This window comes from Patagioenas fasciata, chromosome 9, assembly GCF_037038585.1.
Source record: "Patagioenas fasciata isolate bPatFas1 chromosome 9, bPatFas1.hap1, whole genome shotgun sequence".
NCBI classification, from domain to species: Eukaryota; Metazoa; Chordata; class Aves; order Columbiformes; family Columbidae; genus Patagioenas; species Patagioenas fasciata.
The window spans coordinates 10,285,217-10,306,277 of record NC_092528.1 but is presented as its reverse complement, the minus strand read 5'-3'; the positions used below and the strand labels follow the sequence as shown (position 1 = coordinate 10,306,277).

The following is a 21,061-nucleotide window of genomic DNA, read 5'->3' as shown; positions in this document are numbered from 1 at the left end:
AGATCTGGTTCTGCCCCCAGCCCCTGGGCACCAAGCGGGATGGTGCCATGGGTGCCCAGGGGCCGCACGGCAGCAGGGCTGGGATCCAGGCCCTCAGGCCATGTTAAAGGCCAGCCATGGCTGATATGGTCAGTGGCCATGTGAAAAGGAGCAGCCTGGAAGTGATAAAATAAAGGGCTTAATTCTTCCTGATTACTCAGTTGCCATTGGGAGAGTAGAAGGGTGCTGAACATCAGCCACATTCTTCCATTCACCAGAATAACAGCAAGGAAAGGAAGTGTGCAGCAGTAAAAGATCTAATTTACCATTAAATTATAGCTTAAACAAGAATCCCTTCCTTCCTGCCCCAAGATAATGCCTGACCTGCTTCTGCCTGCGCTGCCCTGACCTACCCTGTCTGCAGTGGCTGCTGAGCAATTGTCTGTTATCACTTTTCTGCTGTGAGATCAGATTAAATTACGCTGTCCTTCCTTCCGTCACCCAAGACTCTTAGAAGAAATTATTCAACAACCTTTGTGACAGGCAGAAGTGGAAATGCGTTAACTTAAGCAGGTCATTAAATAGCTGCAAAAATGTGGAGGAGCTGTGCAGCCCACGTGGGGTGTGTGTGCTGGTGTCCTGCCCTTCTGAAATGGGTCATCTCTGTGGTGAAGAGATGACATAGTGTCTCTTTGCTGGGGTACTGAGAAAAGCTGTTCACTCTCTGGTCAGTGCAATCTGGTGGAAATGTGCTGTTTCTGAAGCCTATTTTAATACAGCAACATAGAATGAGGGTTAAACAAGTGACTGTGGGCTGTGACAGCCACCAATGGCAAGAGACCTTTGGACTTGCTATTGCAATTTTGAGGTTTCTGGCAGATTGCTGCCAGGGTTTCTGATGGCCAGGGTTGCAGGCGTCTTTTAGCACCTTGGAGGACACAGAGTGCATGGTGTCAGATGCTATCCCCAGCGTTGTCCTCACGGATGCGTCTGAGCCTTCATTTAGAAACTGAGAGACATGGGAATGCTTCTTTCTCAAGCTAACAATAATGAACCACCCTGCTTTTCACTTCCCCAAAAGTGCCCTCTTTCTGGCTTTGATGAAAGCATTTTTGAAGTATGTCATGGTTTTTTGGTGACAGTTTTCACACTTTCCCCCCACATCTGACATTGAGCTGAACTCTCGTTTTTCAGTCAGCTGCCCTGGTTCAGTACTTGGCAGCAGGGTTCAGTTTAAATGTGCCAGCAACAGCAAATGGAAAGTCCCAGGCAAGAAAACTGGTGTGGGTCATTCATGCTGTTGCTTGCAGAGGTCTGGTAAAGTTAGCAGGAGTTTTGGATGTGCTCCTGTACTGTGTGTGTGTGTCCTGCCTGTGCCGCCACCTCCAGTGTGCTGCAGCAGCTCCATTTGTGCTTTCAAGTGGCCTGGTGTGTTTTGTTTGTGGGGGTTTTTGTTTTGTTTGTTTGTGTACGGGCCCGTTTGTTTGTTTTAATGAGTCCATTGAGTGCTTGTGAAAGTTGTCAAACTGGCTGTGTCCAGCTCTCTCATCAGTTCATAGGATTAGAATTAGTTTAAGGTAGGAGATTGCAGTGCAAGATATTTGCGCCCAGCTGTGCAGCTGCTGGGAGGGCAGGATGCGGTCATGCGTGGTGTGACGTGTAGGGTCCAGCCTTTCTCACTCCTCTACCCTCATCGCTTGGAAAATGTGAGACTGGTGTTGTCCAGATGTGACTCCAGAGGAATATGGGAAGTCTGGAAGACACAGTCTATCTTATGCTAAGAAGGTTAAGCTGCACATATTTGAAAGCTCGGCAGATGTGGTGAGATTGCCAGGTTTTTGCAGCCAGATCAAGGCAAGCCAGGCAAGACCTGCTCCAGCTGGACAGCCATGGTGTGTCTGTGTGTGGGGTGAGGGCTGTCTGTCTTCTAGGTGGTGGTGGAAGTATCAATACCCTGTTGGTGAGTGCTTGGCTCCCCCTTGTCTCCTAGAGGTTGCTGAGCCCACCAGAAATGTCAGGAAATAGGAGATTGCTGCTGCCTCCTCCCTGCTCCCTTAGCTCTTCTCTATACAGCATGGAAGAGCTTGGCCAAATGAGTTAGGAATTTAGAGAACACTTCTACTAAATCAGTCCAAAAGCTCTGGGTGGAAAAAGCAAAAAAAAGGAGCAAACAGAAGAACACAATCCAGTTTTCTAGTTGGGGAGCCTGAGGAGTCTTCCATCATGCCTTTAGTCTCTGTTTCACTTTTTTCGGCCCCAGCACATCCAAATCCCCAACTGCCCCATACTTGGATAGACCCTGCTTGAATGGTGAACAGAGTTTTGGTCCTATGTCAAAGGAATAGTTTATCACACTTCTTTTCTAAGAGTGAAACATTCTCTCCTGCCTCTTTGCCCTCGTTAAGCAGCTGCTCCTGGACAGTCATTACGAGTGGCTGTGGTCCTGCACGGAGCTTCTGTGGCAGTGACACCCACCCCTGCGCTCCCTGCCCAGCACCATCCTGCACTGGCACAGCCTGACTGTCCCCCCTGCTGCTCCCCTGGGGCTCCCTCCCTCTCCAGCCCCCCCAGTAAGCATCTGAGGACTCACTGCTGTACAGAGGCTTTCAGATGAGGTTTTAGTGGTGAGGAAGTTTGTCCATCTTTGACCAGGCATTCATGGTACACTTTTCACAGCGAATGGCTGGTGGAGGAAGGGGTGTTACTCAGAGAGAGATGGTTTAGCACAATCTGCTTAGAAATGCTTTGTTTGTAGATAGCTCTGTATCTCCTCCACCCATGTAATTAGTGGTTTTGGGAGGAAGAGTATTTTTTCCTGCTGCATCTAAAATGGCAGTTTGGTTTGTGCAGAGATCTCACCTCTTCAGAGTTTGCACCCATGTTGGTGACACTGGAAGTGTATTAAAAAATATGCTGGGAATCAGGTAATCTATCAAATCACTGTGCTGTCAGCACACAGACCCCAAGCTGGGGAGGAAATAAATGAGTTTAGCCTTATTTGGGAGCAGCCCATCAAATGAAAGTCACAAAGCTGCATGCATTACTATGATGAGGCAGGGCTGGGGAAGGCAAAGTGTGAGCCGGGCTGAGCAGTGTGAAATCACTGCTGGGGCTGTGCTGCATCCTGGGCTGAGCCAGGGAGGAGACACCTTCTCTGGATGCACAGCGCTGTTTGTTGCTGCTTTCATCTTTTCAAAGAAAATATAGGAGTAGAAGAGAGGAGAAACCAACCTCCTTAACAGGTCTTTTCTGCAAACAGAGCCTCTCCTCCTCCCCCTCCCCATCATGCAGTGAATGAAGGCCAGATCACACTCCTGTGTGAATATCTGGCAAGCGCAGTGAGAAGCCTACATCCCCTCAGGAAGATATCAGGGCTTTGCTCCTGTCCTGTGCAGGTGGTGTGGGCTTTGCTGGGCAGGTGGATGGAGGACTCTGCTCAACTCTTGCCGACATCAAGGTCTCTCTTTACGGGGTTTCCTTCTTTTGTCACATACCTCCTGTAGGAGGAGATGCAGAGGCTGAGCTGGACATGGGGTTGGAAGGCTGCTGAGGTGCGAAAAGGGTTTGGCCCAGCATATGCAGGTAGATGAAAAGCCCAGCCTGGGGTTGGGAAATACGAGTGGAGGTATGTGCCTGGTATGTTCCATCCCAGGGTGCATGGCTGCTGTCTGACCATTGTTACAAAGAGGCTAGTTAGCAGTTCTACCTACTTAGCTGTTTGTGAGTAAGTGCATCGCAGGGTGGTGTGCACCGCTCTGCCTTTGAAAATCCCAGACTTCGCTGCAGCTCATCTGCCCCTATTTTAGACAGCCAGGGAGATGAGCTGTCCCTTTTGGGGACAGACAACAGAGCAGATCCTGCATCACCTAATCCCCCACATTTTCCATTTAACTCACTAAGATACTGCACTCTGTGCCAGTAACATGACTTTATTTATATTGCATGCTTGGGAATGACTCTGTGCCACTTTCTTTAGACGCTCCTTTACATTATGAAGTTGAATAGACCCCTCATACAGAGTCCTTATTCCCACCACCACACCCCATCTCTTTGGGTAGTAGGTTTAATGCCATTTTACTCAGAGGCTTTTGATGTAAAGTTTCTCCGCAGTACAAGCAATCGCAGTTTCTCCTGACCTTGTATTGCAATTGATGACCATTTTGTAGCTGTTATGTAGTACGGATGGTGCTGTAAACTTGTCTAAAGCAGGCTGAATCTGCGTCTGATACTGTGATTGTGCTTTATTACCAACTAAAAAGAGAGTTGTCTGTGACTTATAAAAACATCCTCCTTTCCTTTTCTGCTGTGGTTTCACTTTGAAATTTTTTCGTTTCTGATCTTTGGAATAACCTCTGTTGCTTTGTCACAGAGACAGCTGCATAAAAACTGATCCAAGATGGGGAGGAGGGACAAAAACTCCCTTTTCCACTAGCTGTAGTTGTTTTGGGCTTTCTGGGAAGATGAAAGACACTTTTTGCAGGGGAAAGCATCATTTTACTGAAATTTGCATAAGGAAGAGAATTATCAGTGGCAACCTACATCATTACATCAGGATCTGGACTGCTGTGGTTGTCTGAATCAGAGCTGATTTTCATGTGTCTGAATCATTCCCATTAGCAGAAAGTCCCTCCGTCCCACTCACACAATAAGAAAGTGTGAAAGGAAGGCCTGCAGTTGAGTCCTAGTTGAACTGGAACACAGCAAATCTAAAATGTGTGCTGCGTATGTTTTGCACTAATGTGTTATGCATGGGAGCTGAATTTCAGCTTCTTCAGTGGCTTCAGATTTAGACTTTGCTAGCTTGGGAGATGCTTCCTTAAATTCCTTGTTGACGAAGTAATAACAAACAGCATCCAGGCAGCAGTTTGTGTTTGCAAGGACCGAGGCAAGGTGAACAAAATTGTTAATGCTCTGTATTGCAGAGCAGTCGAAACTGGTGGAGTCCATTATGAAGCGAAGGAGATGTCCGAGGTAAAGAGGCAAAAAGCATATGATGAACACAGCCATGTTTGCAGACACGATGTAGACAGCCTTCCTGACTAACTTTTCCTTGTGGCAGTTTTCATTTTTCTTTCTCATGAGTTCTGCAATGACTTGTATGGAACAATAACACACAATGATCAGTGGTATGAAAAACCCAACAATAATACCACACAGTGTGATCACTGAGGGTTTAACGGAAGATTTTTCAAAGCACAGTTCATCTTGTTCTCGGTCCTCTAGCTTTTTAATGAGAGATATCACGCAGATGATGGCTATCCAAAGTAATCCAGAGGTAAAAGCTGCCTTCAGTGGCGATCGCAGCACCTTGGCTTTCAGAGGGTACTTGATTGCAAGATACCTGTCGGCTGCTACGACAGTGATGATCCCAATGCTCATTAAGCGGTTTGTGAAATAGCCACCCTCCAGAGCCAGGCACCATCTACCTACCTTCAGCTGATGGAAATGGGATAAAGTTTTAAAAGGCAAAGTAAAGAGCAGCAAGCAGTCAGCCACAGCCAAGTTGACCATGTATACTCTGGTTTCTGTCCATTTGCCGAGTTTGCAGCAGAACACCCACAGCGCCAAAGTGTTCAGCAAAATGCCCAAAAGCAAAACCGGGATGTAAATACACAGCTGGACAAGTGGAAAGCTTTCGTGGGCTGTGATGCTGCAGCTGCTGAAGTTCATTTTGAGGACATTAAGAGGCACAGTTCCTGCAAGAGCACATTAAACCTTTTAGAAGGTAGACTCTTGACTGGGTCAGTGATTAATTCAGATAGTTCAGAGCTTTATCAACAGTGGAAAACAGAGCAAGGAGATGACTGCAGAGCAGGGCTGTCTGTAGGGTACTTGGTGAGAAAGGAGGGAGAGGGACATGAGCCTGATCATTTATGGAGGAGAGAAAAGCGCAGGTTCTCACTGGGTCCCATACGGGGAAGACTGCTCGCGGAGGAAAGCAGGGGAAAATGCTTGTATCTCTGTTTTGGGCTAGACTCAGATCAGGCAGCAGCAAGTATGCTGCAGCTCAGGGTTATGGAAGCTGTTACAACCCATTTGGAAACAGAACGGGGATGCCTAAACACAGCTCTCATCCGTCTGCTTAAAGTGGTGCTTAGGAGATGCCAGCCGGCATCCTCACAGCTCTAAATGCTCTGGGAGATGTGCTGCAGGAGGACAGCTGTCCTCTCCTTCAGTGCTGAGCTGTCTCTGCATCGCTTCTCCTTAGTGATAAGAACAGTTATTAGTGTATCTCTCATTATTTTTGGCTGCCATTGAATCCTATGGTAGCATCTAGTAGTCTGCAGCAAGAATCAGAGTACTGGGGGCTACATGCTGCATTTAGTGAAAATGGGGCTTTGTCTCAAGTATTAGAACAATCTGCCGCATTCCAAGACAAAAAAAGCCTGTCAATGTCATGGCAAGAAAAGTGATCAGCAGCCATGTGAAACAGAGAGATGAGCTCTATCTGGTCTAGTGGGTGGTTTTGTCACCCTAGATCTAAGGGAAATATCGCTGTTTGCCCTCCTGCTTTGAAGGAGTTAATACAGAACTTTATCCTAGGCATAGCTGTTGATGTCAGGAAAGACTCAAGAGGTTTGAGATGTCTTTGTATTCTGCCTGCAAGGGAAACGTGGCTCCAAGGGTGCATGTTCCTGGGGCTCAAAAACATCTTGAGTGAGCAAACCATCAGGCATTTCCATAGCATCTCTGTGCAGCTGCAGCTCTCAATTAGATTTGAAACTCTTGCTGCTGAGGAATTGTGCCGAGGGACCTCTTTGGAGGTGGGGGAATGTGCTACAACTGATACCTGCAGCAGCTCTGTGCTTTGGACACACAGAATAAGTTACGAGCCCAGAAAAAACAAATGTAGATCATAAAGACAACAGGGAGATCTAGCAAAGGCTGAGACAGCGCTTAAGCTTCCAAAATATGCCTAATGTGGCCATTATTGAAATGAGCCTTTGAAAACACACAGGCTCCAGCCCTCTCTCAGTTCATCTACGACCAATTTGGTGCCCCACTATGGATGGTGAAAGGAAATGCCTTGCAGAGCTCAAATAACCAGGTCAGCAAATAGCCAGGAGGAATTACCTGCTCACTCACTGTCCTTGGAGAGTGTGAATGTTCCTCCAGACCAGCTGCAGTGCGGCATACAGGCGCGATGAACCCTTCTGGCGCTGCCCCTGGCACATGAACAGCGAGGTGTCCTGCAATGACCATTTGCTGGTGGCTGTGGCACCAGCAATGCTGGTGGAGGAAGCACCCCCACACCTCCTCAACGCATTTCCCCAGGGTTGAGCTTCCTCTGTCACCACTGGCATGGCTCGTACCACCCCCTGTTGACTGAGGAGCCTGCAGTAGCCCTGTAGTGAGCTGAAAGCTTGTTTGCCATGCAGCCCTGCAGTGGTTCCTCTGGTGATGGAATGGCTTTGGGTTTTTCCAGTGTCTGATGTTTCACTGGGCAATGCTCTTCGTTGCCAAACAGTCTGTGCACGTTGCTTGGAGGGGAAAAGTTGCCCTGGAGGGTCCTGAGGTCTTCTCTCTGGCTTCTAGACCGTTTTCCTGCTGGGGCTGAAGTGGGAACTGCCACCTGCTGTCGCACTGCTGAGCCCCAGGACAGAGCAGCCCCAGCAGGCCCCCAGTCCCATTCACAGAGCTGTTGGAGAGGTGAGAGCTGAGGTTTGCAGGTAGTTTTGTGATTATTATAACTGGGTTTCACTCTGAATCATGGTAATTCTCTCTATTTTCCATAGTTCTCATCAGCCAGCAATTCTGAGAAAATGTGGCACCTTGACCTTGTGACCTGGTGACTTGGCAACTGCTCTGCAGTTGCCGGTGCCTGCTGGCCAGGGGCTCCTCCTTGGCTTTCCACTGCCACCTGTTTACAAGAAGAGCTCAGACAAGTTGGTCAACAAGCTCAAAGGTCCTTGAATCATGGTCTTGGGCAAACACATTTCCCTTCCCGCTTTCCAGGTTGTCTGAGAGCAGCTTCAGAAGTACTTTGGCATTGTCTGTCTGTGTGTTACAAACCAACCTTTGAGATTAATTCTGTTGCACTGTATACTCAGTACAGAGCTTAGCTTGAATACTTCTGAGTTTCCAGGGACTGCTTCTGCCTTTCTTGTGGCTGCTTCTTGGTGTGTGCTTATAAGTAGCTACTGACTTATTCATACACCCAACTCATTGATCCCCAGCCACCATCATTTTCACGTCATGTTCCTTGTTAGTACTTCAGTTTTCGAAGTCATACAGCTCCTGGGTTTCACCACTATGTAGAAAATGCTTCACTTTCCATCATCCTCAGGTGTTGTCCACGAACTCCCCTTGTCTATATCAAGGCTATCACTAGCAGTATTAACCGTGAGCAGTCAAAATCAAGCTTGGAGGGAGCTCAGCTCCTAGCATCTCTCTGTGTGATGCTTCCCGTCCGCAGCTTGGTGCTGTGGTGGCTGGATGATGGCAGCTGTGTTTCCCATCAGTCTGGTGAGGCTTCAAGGGAGGGACAAAACCTGTCACCATATGCAAAACAGCTGGCTGTGATCAGCAGATTCACCAGGATATGTCAGAACAACTCAACACTAGCTACCAGTAGGCAAAGCTACGATGAAGTGTTATCTGTGGAGAACTTACGTGTCTCCTGGTGTGGCTCTGAGGTCCCTGTCTGATTCTGGATGCCACTGGGTCAGGATCCTCATGCTTCTCTTCTCTCTGCCTCTGCTCCCCATCAATCACTCTCTTGGCTCTTGCAGCTGCTTATGGCCCCCTCCTTCCATCCAGTCGCAGGTTTTATTACTGATGATGTGCACTTGTATTTTCACCTTCCTCTGCAGTTTTCAGCCTGTCTCAGCCCCATGAGTGCTGTCCCCATGTGGTGCAGTGCAGGTGACACTCAGGCTGTTTTCTCACTTCCTTGCTGGCAGCTCTGCAGTGGGGTTGTCTGGAGACCTATCTGAAGTGCATTATCACCTGCAACATGCTCCAAAGGACCTTGTACTGACGCCAGTGTCCACCACACCTTGGCTGGAAAGGGTGTTTCCTTAGCAAAAGAAGCCAGTGCGACAAAATACTCCTGTAAGGTGAAGCATCACTTAAATTCTGTCTTTCTATTTGTTCCCTCACATTTAATGTTTTTCAGACATGTTGTGAAACTGCACGTTTTTCAGCTCTGAGCATAGTAGAGCTGTTACTGGCCGGACATTTCTTCCCCTGTCCTAGAGAAGGGACTTGTTTGGTGGTCCCTGATCCGATTTTGGCTGACTTATTTAAAAGCCTTGTTGCTGGTGTGAGTTTTTGTGTGCCAATTCCTTTAAAATTCTGTACTTCTCTGGTTCATCATCCTTACGGAAAGCTGTGACGAAGTAATCAGGTAGTTTTCAGGACATCCCTGGATAATTTTGTTGTTTTTATCAGTAGCAGTACTGGGTAGTCTCACTTTTCACTTGTGATTTGTGTATATATGTAGCGCTTCATATCTAAGGGAAGAATTTGCTAAAAGTCATTTCATCTTTACACTTCTTGATGTCAAAGACTTATTTCTGTTCTGCACAATCATTTTTCCTTCCCTTGTAAGCTCTGCCTGATGTCCTGCTTAAGATTGTTTCCCATGCAAAGAAAGCCCTTCTCATGGGTTTTCCCTGTGCTCCTGGTACAGATTGCTGATAAACAGGACAGCTCATGTTTGATGGGCTCCTGCCTCCTTTCCCAGCCAGGGATGATCTCTGTGTCCTCTGCCTCTTGGAGAATGTCCCTTGCTGGCTGCAGCAGCTGGCACGTCACAGTGGAACAGTGCCCCTGGCCAGGTGAGAGCAGTGCTTGTGTCACCCTGCACAGGGGACACCGTGCTGCCCTGTGACATTCAGGCTCTGCAGGGCCTCTGCCTCTTGTGGCTTCTTTCCTGGCTTTCTCATGGGAAAACATGATGTTGCAACAGCAGATCTTGACCAAGACAGAACTACAGGGTTGGGAGCAGAATGTGTCAGTCTTATTTTTAGCATAGAAAGCCTGTGAAATGCCAGTGTGAGGCTGACTGCATCAACCTCACGCAATGACCAGCCCTGCCTGTCAAGACTGTTTCCCCTTTCCCCTTCGCTAGCACTGCACAGGAACTGAACTGTGGCAGATACTGACCTCACAGGGCTCTCTGTGCTCTCCTCTAGCCCTCTCTGTGCTCTCCTCTAGCCCTCTCTGTGCTCTCCTCTAGCCCTCTCTGTGCTCTCCTCTAGCCCTCTCTGTGCTCTCCTCTAGCCCTCTCTGTGCTCTCCTCTAGCCCTCTCTGTGCTCTCCTCTAGCCCTCTCTGTGCTCTCCTCTAGCCCTCTCTGTGCTCTCCTCTAGGCCTCCCTGTGCTCCTGCAGCATCAACGCTGAAGGGACTGGCCATGTGTCTGTGCAAACATCACAGGGAAGCCATGGCAAAGCTGGCGCTCCCCAGCTGCCTCCCTAAAGCTGCTTCCGGGCTTGCAGAGTCCCCTGGGGGCTGGCAGGTGATGCTGCTTGTGGAACTGCAGTGTTGAGAAACGAAAAGCACAGAGATACTGCCAAATCCTGAAAGCAGCACCCGACTTGCTAAATGCAGAAGTCCCTGACCTTTGTCTTTCAGCCGCTGGGAGGGGAGTGCTGCTGGAGCCCAAACCTCTGGTGAGAACTCACATTTCAGGCCTGCCCAAATGCCACCAAACAGCGAAATACTGACTTATGCCAGGCCATGTCTTTCCTGCCTGGAAGGGCCAAAAATGCTAAAAGCAATGGCTACTCACTGAGATGCAAGATTCTGGATTGCTTGTGGGCTTTTCCTTGCCTTTTTTTTTTTTTTTTTTTTTAGCCTAAATTTTGACTGCAGCATCGATTTGCTCATTTAAGGTTTAAGCCATTGCTAGCATCTTTTTCTTTTAAGGGATGGAGAGATTATATCTTGCTTACATGTTAGCAGGATGCAGTGGTCCAGCCCTGCTTGTTGAAGCTGCTTGTGGACTGTGGTTGCTGTTCCCCACTGTCATTAGCCCAGCTCTTGTGCGAGGAAATGGGAAAGATTTGTGGATAACATTGCTGTGCTCATGGTTTGCTATTCCAGTGCTGTATGATGGCTGGCGATTTGTTGTGGCCCAGGAGCTGATAACTCACCTGTTCTGTTTACCTGGAGCATTCAGGGAGCTAAGGTTTTGTTCAGACTGAAAAAAGGTGTCAGAAACCTATCATAAACGTAATTATAATTTGACATGTAAACCAGATTTCTTTTTTTCCCAAGGTAGTATGTACATTTTCAGGTAATCACAAAGTTCCTTGTTCCTCTTAAGTTTGCACTATAAATATCCCATTGTAAGGCAGATCTTATATGTCTCTTCTCACACTCTCCAGTATAGGTTTAACATTGGTAATAGTGGACTCCGATGTATAATGGTAATAAATGAGTATTTACTTAGAGATATATTACTATGAGACAGCTTTATTTTCACTTGCAAAAGAATGTTTCCTTTTTTGTCTTTGTAGCATTCCATCCACACAACAAAAAATGTTACTTAATAATGACATGGATTGTGAAGTCAACAAATTTCCACTTTACAATTAAAAGAAGGAACACTTTATTATTTAAATTTAGAATGTGAACAGTGAAACAACTCCTTCTGCTTCCTACAAGAAAAAAACATTCACTTCACACAGCTCTATATGCAGTAAGCTTGTCTATATGTAGGATTGCCAACTCTATGGGTTTTTTTTAGCTCAGCTGTTGTACTGGTTTTGGCACTGCAGGGATTGAGTGAGCAGATATGTTATGCTTACCTGCCTACTGGGGTGAAACCATGGCAGCTGTTTAGCTTGACAGAGCGCCTTGTCTGTGATCCTTCCTTGGTCTAAAAACTGCGGGCTTGGGTAAGAAGAAGGTGCTCTAAAATTGTTTGGTTATAAAACAGTAGCAAATGGAATCTCAACATCAGTTGCTGTTTGCTATTCTGTGAGGCCACATACACAAAAGTTACTGGTTTGTATTTCAGAGTAGACAACCTCATTGGAGCCCGTTTTAAATTGGCCTTGGTACCACATGTTAACAGGGAGAAAACATGAACATGACTGGGTTTGCAAAAAAGTTGTCTGCTTTCTGGAATAATGGTGGGACAACAGGCTGACGTGAATCAACCTTCATATTTTTTCAAAATAATAAAAATTTTCACAATAGTCTGTTTGGAGCAGGCATTCATTATAAACCAATGAGATGCAAAATCCTAGAAGGGGATCCCAGAGCCAAAAGTGTTTTTGAAGGCCCTCTGCACTGTTTGTGAAAATGTAAGTCTTTTTCCTTGCTAACACCACTTGCCTGGACATGTGAGTGATGCCTGTCATGAAGATTGATGGCATACCATAAAGGAGAGTGGGCTAACAGGCCCACTAACAGCCTCTTGCTCTCTGAGGACAGTTAACTGTGGACAACTACAAGGGTGGCAACTCTCGTGGATTTCCTTAAGCAATAGATGGTTTTTAAGATTAGGCACTATTTGTCTTTATCTTTTCCTGCCTTTGAAAAGAGACTTTAAAAAGCAGAACAAGGGCCAGACAACAATGTGCAATTATTAAGTTGGTTGCATATACGTCGCCCATTTGTTCTGTTTGCAGTGAAATACCAGTAATGCCAGACCATTAAATAATACATCAAAAAAAGAAATTCAGGATATGAATAATCAAATTAATAACCTGAGTGGTTTCAACCATTTTTATGCTACAGTTGCTCCCCGCGGCTTCCGTCATGCTGGCACCTCTGCCAAAGTATTGACACAAAGCAGGTAGATCTCGTGTTTGGGTGGGCAATACTTTCTGTGATGGGAATAGTTTCCTATATTGTTTGATCAGTGTCTAGACAGTGGTTTCAACATGTGGTCTACAGACACTAGAAAGTGATAGGCTACTTGTAGGGGAACTATTTGTAAGTTGTCACTAATAAGGTTAATTATCTACAGGTTTAAATGAGCAGAATATGGGTTTTCATTCCCTGGAGGAATTTTTTAGGGGTTTACAAGTCAAAAAACACCACAAGTCAGGGATCATGTAGCTAACCGAGATACAGCTACCACACTCACTTCAAAGGCTTCACAGTGTTTCCCACCCTGAGTTTAATTTATTGAAGTGATTGTGATAAACTGTTAGATGGAATTTCTATGCAGATAAACATGAAGTAGTCACATCCTGGCACTGGCTCCCCTCTCAGCACAGGTTTCTCTATATGTAGTGTCCTTCTGGTGTCTGGAGACCTCCCTTTGTGGCCTGTTTTGAGCTGCTCAGTTATCACTTCCCTGTGGGGTGAGAAGGTATATCATGCATAGTCAGCAAGCACAGATATTATAGAGGAATTCGGTCCCTGGAAAGCCAGACTTTAAAACTGATGCCTCATTTGGGATCCAGCTAGGATAGATCAAGGGTCTCTATATCATGCATGGAAAGAGTTAAATGTCTCCAAATGGGGTGCGGGAAAGCTGCTGAATCCCCACTGTGCACTGTCCTTCCCCCTCTCTGAGCAGGGACAGGTGTCTTTTAAAGAAGCACCTGAGGGAGAAAAAAACCCAAATCCAAAGCGGTGCTTCATCACACCGGGCAATGCCAAGAAGCCCTCAGCTGTGGATCTGCCCCATCTCTGCAGAAGGGCCTTGCAAGCCTCACCTGCACCAAACTTCCCCTGAAAACTGTTTGTGGGCGATGAGGCAGAGATCAGAACCGCATCTGCTTCATGTTGCTCACTGCTGTTTTCTGAGCATCAGCATTCCTACAGTTTGAAGCTGTGATGACTTGGGCAAATGTGATCACCTCTCACCAGACAGGTGATGATTTGATCCCAATAAAGTACAACAACAAACATGTCACCAGAGTTCATGGTAGTTGTTTGAGTGCGATCAGCTCTTCATAGTTTTATACATGATATACACAACGCTAAGGCCCTGTTCTGTGGTCCACAGTTTCTCCATGTAGCAATGGCTTTATTTATACCTACAATTATTTTAGTCTTAAAAATGACAGTGTGATGCCACAAGCTAATACAAAGTGTTACATGGCAGGAGTGAGACAATAGCATTGTGGCACTGTCTGACTCCTGGAGTTTGCATAGCAGTAGCTGCATCCTGGCAATAGCTGCAAGCTTCAAAATTGTACCAGCAAATTCTTTGATGTGAGCAGCACAGATGTATTAGGTTTGGCATTGCAGTACAGGGGCTCTTTCTTGGTTTTTAAGTGACTGTATGTATTACAGTAGTAGAAGTGGATTTGTATATTACTGTAAAGGTGCTCAATTTCCTATGTTTAGCTGGAAAATACATACAAATAAACACGTGGTGGAAACAATGGCCTTATTATCTATTTTCCACACCATGTGGATCTCCCTCTTAATCAGGAGGCACCTGAAGCTATGATAAAACAATACGATACAATAGTCAGAGCTGGAGTCCAGTCACTGAGGACAGAAGGACAAAATTGAAGTTAATATCAGACCTCTTAGAGGGGGTTGCCCCTTTTTGTAGGTATGCCTATACTTACAATGATTGCTAATACTGTAGATGGTTCCATTCCATCTGCCTCAAAACTTCAGCAGCCCTGTGGCTTTTTACCCCGATAGTGCACTTTATCTATTTATATCGTGACTTGATCTGTGGGTGGCTGTGACTCTTGGCTTTGGTTCATCCTGCACCTCTTCGATATACAAGTGGGGAACAGAGAAGGAAATTCCGGAAATTCCTGGGCTGCAAAGTAATAGCAAAATGCATCCAAACAACAGTTAATACTTGCTATGCATGAACATATCTGAATAGAGGTTGTAACTTCCAAGAGCAGAGAACAAGCTGTAGAAACATCCACTATAAATCGCAAGAACAGTGTGATGTGGATAGGTGAAAAACATAAGACAAACACACACAAATTCACAGAAATAATTTGGATTGCTTTCTGGATCAACTTTTTTTCATGAGGGCTTGTGATTATCTTCTTTTTGAGACATTTGATGACTTGTACTGAGCAAAAAATCACAATTCCTAAGGGAATCAAATACCCAAAAATAATAGAGAATAACACTGAATAATTAGGTTGAATAGATTGTTTCTGCAAACAGAATTGTTCTGTTTCTTTTTGAAAGGCTGAACGCAGGAAAGAATAAATTATCAGTATTATCCAAAGAAACCCACAGATGGAAGCCGATTTCAGTGGGGATCGAAGAATCTTTGCTTTTAGAGGGAACTTGATTGCAATGTATCGATCAATTGCTATCAGGGTGATGATAAGTATGCTCATAGGCATGTTTATAAAATAGATGTTCAATATGGTGGAACATAGCTTGTCGATGGGATAGTCATACTTGGTAAAATATAACAGGAAAGGCAAGGAAAAGAGCAGGAAACTGTCTGCAACCATGAGGTTGATCATGTACACCCTGGTCTCAGTCCATCTCTTGAGTTTGCAGCAGAAGATCCAGAAGGCAATTGTGTTCAGAGGGATCCCCAGAGAGAGCACTGGGATGTAGACAATCAATTGAAATAACACAACGCCATTCTGCACCGTGTCATCATCTTCTGTGCAGTTATTCATGCTGGGCCGTCTCTGCAAGAAAAGGGTGCAGGCATGAGAGCGGGGACAGGTCCTCTGTGCTGTCCTGCTGCAGTGTCCCTGCTCTCAGGGCTCTGTGGCTTCTCACACCCCTGCGCTGCATCTCGAGGCAGCCCCAGGAGGGGCTTGTTGGCTCATCAGCACTTTCTGCCCCTCAGCCAGTGAAGTAATGCTGCCGCTTGCCATCAGCTAACACAAAATCACGGAGGCAGCCCTCCCTTGCAGCTACTATGGGGTTAAGCCTTCCTTGCTCTCCATCCAGTCCTGATTTGCACACTTTGGGTAGCAGCAAAGGGTTTGCAAAGCAGAATGATAATTTTTGTGATCCCTTATCGTTGCTGCTGCTGTTGTTATCAGAGAACCACTGGCTTTAGGGCAGCCCAAAGCAGAGCTAGGCAGCATTCCCCCTTGGCCCTCCGAGGCCCTTGCTTTGCTGATGAAGCCACTCCATGGGTTTGCTCTGGGTCTTGCTAGACCTGAGAACCTCTGCAGGACTTAAGCCCTTCCAGCTGTGAAGTAGCTTAGGTGGGCAGTGGCAATGCTGCTGCAGGCTGCCCCCAAGCACAAATCTGCTGCTCTTGCTGGGGGATGCTGGGGAGGAATAGCTCAGAATGTACCACCAGCCCCAGCGAATAACAGGTATCCAAAGAGAGAAGGGAAAGTGAGCACACGTCTGATCTCACCCTTCAAAGACAGGAAACCAAAATGTTTCTAGAGCAGAAAACACGAATCCAAGACTGTCTCCCAGTATTCCTTTAAATATTTCAAGGCATCTGCTACCAGTAAGGGGGCTGCAGATGATGAATCTGACTTAGTCTGCAGCTCATAAAGGAAGTGTTTACAGTGAGGCATAAACAGCAAACGCCTGGATCCATGCTATCTCTTATAAATACATTGCCTTATAAGTCAGCAGCTTATAAGCATCAATATCTAAACTGTAGTGAAAATGTCTGGTTGCATGAACTAAGCAAAACTGTTTTGAGTGTCCAAAACAGAAAGGCAGATCTAGCAACCATGGAGGAAAGTGTGGCACCTGCCTGGCACCAGAACTGGTAGGGCACTACTGAACTACTGGGATACAGTCATTTTTAGGGTGGAATTTATGGAGGAACTAACATACAGCCGGTGTCCTGGCTCTCTTTGGCATTCAGCCTCACAGATCCTTGGCTGCACTGTGGTAGCACCCCTATGCTGCAGCTGTTCCCTGCCAGCCTACGGCAGCCATCCTGCAGTGAGAAAACCACTTTTTGCATGCATAGGACTGCCCCAAGGAACAGCTGAGCCCCTGGACTGGGCATCCCAGCTCCATCATATCCCCCATGTGAACACAGACCTGCCCATTCCCAAGGTCCTGTGCCACAGCGTGCCTGGGTGCATCCACGCTCATGGAAGAGGCACAGTAAGAAGCGCTGGTGTGAAACTGCAGCAGGGGATGAAGAAACCCCTGAATGACACATGTGGCTGCAAAATAGTGAGGCGTAACAGCCGTGGAAGCAGGAGGAATCTGAAGCATCTGGGTATACCCAAGGACTGGCAGCAAGCAGCCCTGGCTAGCCCTTCAGCTAAGAGGTGAGAAAGCACACTCTGAAGTAATGAGCAGAGCACACTGCCACACACCGATGTGGCAATAATTAAAAGACATTACCTGCTTCTTGTGGGGCTGCCAGGTGGGTTTAGTCCTCAGACAGGTTGCGGTGTGGATGCGGGTGTCCTAGCAGAGGAGGAGATCTGCAGGGATGGCAGGTGCTGGCGCAGGGTGCTGCTCTGTGCAGGGCACAGCTGCCTGGGAGCCTGATGTTGACAGCTCAGGAGCGCCGAAGCACAGCAATGAACTCTTGTTCCCCAAAAGTGCTTCATTTATCACCTACTTTTGGGGGCGGGCGAGTCTCTGGTGCCCCCTGTTGTTTTATATCAGCTCAATGCTTCACTATCGTTTTTTCCACCCAGTCTGTGCTCCCCCCCCCCCATCTCACTCAAACTAGCAATTAAAATTTAATATTTTCAGTCATGAGAAAAGAAACAATTTCTGAAATGTAACCCACAATGGTTGTAAATTGCCATTCTGGCAGCAAAAGGTCTCCCAGGGAGCACAGCAGCTCCTGCAACCTCCAGTGCAGATGCAGAGCATCCCCCAGACAGGCAGCCGTGCGGGGGGCCGATGGCTTTTCCGAGGGGACACGTCAGTGCTCCTGCACCCTGTGACAGTGAGGCCAGGGCAAGGGGACCCAGCATGCTTCTCTTCATTGTTGCTATAGGAAAGGTGACAGATGTTATGGGCCTGCTCATTCTCTGCACAGCAGCTGAGTGTCTAACACTGCTGATCAGCATTGCTGGAAAGCCCATAATGATTGCTGCCAACTGGGCATGGGTGAAATATACTGATGTGGCAGCGAGCACATGGTAGGTGTCAGGACCTTTAGAAACATGTTTAAGAACACACACCAGTGGTATTTTATAGTTATTTTTACAGCTTTCCTATTTGTTGGCTGCAGCAGTTGCAGTCCCATCTATGTAAGCCAGCTGCCAGGAGCCAGACTCTGACTCCCTTGGGATTAGTCCCATTAATCCGTGTCTCTGGAGCTCGTGGTCCCAAAGGTGACAAGAGCAGATTACCACGGTGTAAGCCCAGGGAATAGCAATGCGTGAGTGGTAAAGGTCTAGACAGAGTTAGAAGGGTTGTTTTGTAGGGCCATGTACTTAGTAATGTGCTGGTACCATCTGAACTCCCCCAGCCTACCAAATGAACATGCAAAAAATAAACTGGATTATTTTAATAATGCAGACAACATGAAATACACAATGGGGTAAAACATGATATATTCTTTTGTACACATTGGAAATAAGGATCAATTGACTTTAGCTGCAAAATGAACTAAAATCGGAAGACATACATGGGTCACCTGTCTTCCTGTAAAAGTAAAAAGTAGGTGTTGGTGGTTGGAATGGACACATGTTAATGATCAGTAATTAAATACAGATTTCTACATATCTCTGTGAAATAACTTATTTCTTTAACAGAAGCATTAACTTAGCAATGCTAAGCCTAAGAAAGCTCTCCCTGGAGAGAAAGAGCTGTGGGTATCACAACAATACTGAAGCTGTATCTTCTCTTGATGTTACAGAATTGTTGTGGGGCTTTTTGGGTTTGGTGGTTTTTCTCCCTCTGCCCACCCACCCCCTGCTTCTTTTATCAAGTGTGTGTCTGCAAGGAGTGGATTTGATCTGTTTTTTCAGTGCTGGATTTGGGCAGTAAGAGAGCTTCATGGAACTCCTTGGTCACGAAGTAGTAGCAGACGCTGTCCAGGCAGCAGTTGGATGTGGCAATACACCTCGTCACAGAGGAGAAGTTCCTCATAACCTGGATCAGGAAACAGGTAGCTCCAATGCTCTCCATTATGAACCTGGCAAGTACCCCAAGGTAGGCTGGTAGAAAACATATTAGAAACACAATCAGATTTGCATAAATAATGTAAAGAGCTTTCCGGATTAATTTTTTCTCTGGTGAATTTGTGTTCAGACGTCTCTTAAGGTTCCTAATGACTTCTGTAGAGCAAAAAGTCAAGATTGCTAATGGAAGAGTAAAAACAAAGAAAATGGAAAGGAGGTTCAGAGTAGCGGATGCGGTGGTATCCTTCTGAAAGCAGAGAGCAGCGTGTCTCTGCCGAAGCTGTAAAGCAGTGCTGATTATCACGGAGAGCCACAGAAGCCCACAGAGAAGGGCAGCCTTTGATGGAGACCTGAAGGTCCTGGCTTTCAAGGGGTGCTTTATGGCAATGTATCGATCGATTGAGATAAATGAAATTATGTAGATGCTCACAACCATGTTGATAAAATACATCGCCTCTATAAACTGGCAGAGTTCATCTCGGGTTGACTTATTCCAGAGCAAATAAGCCATGAAAGGTAAGGTGCAGATGACGAAGCAATCTGCAAAGACTAAATTTATTGCATACACCCTGGTTTCTGTCCACTTCTTTATCTTGCAGAAAAACACCCAGAGGGCAAGGGCATTAAATACTGCTCCAAAAAAGAAAATGAGGATATACAGAGAAAATTCAATGAGACGAACTTGCCGATGGATTTCTAGATTTGAGACACTGCAGTTGTTGGACACATTCATTGTCCAGATGTGTAGATGTTGTACGATGTTCTGAGACCTGAAATGGCAAAAGACACAGTGAGACTTTCCTCCTGCCTCTCAATGGATGCATGGCTCCTATAAAAACGGGTATTTAAGTAAATATTTACTTTGTTATGAATGTGAATTTGAGTCTACAGCGATGGCCTTCTCAGTCAGCCTGTAACTGGGATGCAGCTTTCTCAAGCTTTGTTTATGTTTATTCAGTTTCTGAGTTAATATCTCAAGGTACACTTCCAGTAGGATGTGGCACCCAGCCTTTATTAAACAGAGGGATCTTGAAGGTGGGAGGCACAGAATAGCACTTAGAAGATCCCCCATAAGCAGCAGAGGTATCCTGTGCCAATGTGAACACCAATTTCTTAAGACAGACTATGCAAATGAGGTAGAATTACTCCTAGCTTGGTTTTGAGCAAGGCAGGGTTTGCAGCAACCAAAGCTAAAGCCCAGCACGACCCATGAGCAAAAGCTCTTCTACCCGTTCTGCTGGGCTGGGAGACAGACTCGGGTGGTGAAGTGCTGCAAGGGCACAGCAGATGTTACTTGATAGACATCTTCATGCTCTGGCTCTAACTGGGCAGGTTTCTAAGCCTTTGGGCTGCCTTGGGAAGCTGGACCTCCTTCTCCAAGATGAGGAAAACAGAGCTGAATCTGAGTTGCTGCATCCCAAAGGCATGCTTGAAACCCTGAGGGAGTGGGTGAGGCATGCTGCTCTCCACCTCCTTGGGAGGGGAATGTGGAAGTGGAAGGATTATTCTGATTTTAAGCCCATTTGTTCCAGGAGAGAGTACAACTTTGCAGATGTAAAGCAGAAAGACACATCTGAAAGAGGACACATCAGTGCAAAAGAAGGAACTTACCATTAAGGGCTGCATTAGACGGTTCCTGCTCAAAGCAGGCATCCTGCCACCCTGGGAAACCCATGAGATATATAAGGAGTAGGTACGGAGCCTCTCTCACACTGATAACTAGGTATTTTGCAAGGGTATCCGTTGTGTCAAGAGTGTGAGTTCATGGGCTGATAAAATCAGCTTTCATCAGGCTCCATCCTGTGCAAAGTGGTTCAATGTGACATGCACATGGAACAATTCTCTGAAGTGATGATATGTAACTGAATTTCTGCTTGCATCTAAATGCACTGTGGAAAGAATTTAACCTTTAAAATAAGTTATTTACCACTCTAACAGGAGAGCAAAGTGGTGAGTGAGTTGGTGAAATCCTACAGCTTTCAGAGGTGTAGCAAGGGATGCCATGGCGGAATACGCCTCATTAAGCAGTTATTTGCCTCTGCAAGCCATTCAGACCTTGTGGTCAGATAGCGAGGGCGCTGCCTGCAAAATCAGACTTCAGTTGTGAAATAACACATAAATAACTCAGTTGCTGGGGGGATATGTA

At 46.3% G+C, this 21,061-nt stretch overlaps 3 protein-coding genes across 4 annotated transcripts; all 3 read right to left on the bottom strand.

Annotated features, from left to right (window-relative positions):
* Positions 1 to 4,713: 4,713 nt before the first annotated feature.
* On the bottom strand, positions 4,714 to 7,142 carry LOC136105398 (G-protein coupled receptor 35-like). Of its 2 annotated transcripts, none has more exons than XM_065845153.1 (2): positions 7,054 to 7,142; positions 4,714 to 5,675 (listed from the first exon to the last, which is right to left on the bottom strand). In XM_065845153.1, the coding sequence occupies exon 2, from the start codon at positions 5,647 to 5,649 to the stop codon at positions 4,714 to 4,716; it is 936 nt and encodes a 311-aa protein (XP_065701225.1). In that variant the 5' UTR covers positions 5,650 to 5,675; positions 7,054 to 7,142. The 2 variants fall into 2 exon arrangements, with proteins under 2 accessions (XP_065701225.1, XP_065701224.1); XM_065845152.1 differs by having other exon boundaries at positions 7,066 to 7,114.
* A 4,378-nt stretch (positions 7,143 to 11,520) lies between these two features.
* Positions 11,521 to 17,339, bottom strand: LOC136105190 (G-protein coupled receptor 35-like). Its single transcript, XM_065844811.2, has 2 exons — positions 17,174 to 17,339; positions 11,521 to 15,522 (listed from the first exon to the last, which is right to left on the bottom strand). Exon 2 carries the CDS (start codon positions 15,508 to 15,510, stop codon positions 14,563 to 14,565), a length of 948 nt encoding a protein of 315 aa, XP_065700883.1. The 5' UTR covers positions 15,511 to 15,522; positions 17,174 to 17,339; the 3' UTR covers positions 11,521 to 14,562.
* A 1,015-nt stretch (positions 17,340 to 18,354) lies between these two features.
* Positions 18,355 to 20,568, bottom strand: LOC136105139 (G-protein coupled receptor 35-like). The gene is made up of 3 exons (XM_065844715.2): positions 20,527 to 20,568; positions 20,145 to 20,185; positions 18,355 to 19,685 (listed from the first exon to the last, which is right to left on the bottom strand). Exons 1-3 carry the CDS (start codon positions 20,566 to 20,568, stop codon positions 18,719 to 18,721), a joined length of 1,050 nt encoding a protein of 349 aa, XP_065700787.1. The 3' UTR covers positions 18,355 to 18,718.
* Positions 20,569 to 21,061: the final 493 nt, after the last annotated feature.

Coding starts and splice junctions, on each gene's coding strand:
- LOC136105139 (XM_065844715.2), bottom strand. CDS start 20,568: ATGCCTGCTTTGAGCAGGAACCGTCTAATGCAGCCCTTAATG. Junction 20,186..20,526: donor GTCTAATGCAGCCCTTAATG/GTAAGTTCCTTC, acceptor GTGCCCTTGCAG/CACTTCACCACCCGAGTCTG. Junction 19,686..20,144: donor CTCCCAGCCCAGCAGAACGG/GTAGAAGAGCTT, acceptor TTGCCATTTCAG/GTCTCAGAACATCGTACAAC.
- LOC136105398 (XM_065845152.1), bottom strand. CDS start 7,114: ATGCCGCACTGCAGCTGGTCTGGAGGAACATTCACACTCTCCAAGGAC. Junction 5,676..7,065: donor ATTCACACTCTCCAAGGACA/GTGAGTGAGCAG, acceptor GTGCTCTTGCAG/GAACTGTGCCTCTTAATGTC.
- LOC136105190 (XM_065844811.2), bottom strand. CDS start 15,510: ATGAATAACTGCACAGAAGATGATGACACGGTGCAGAATGGCGTTGTG.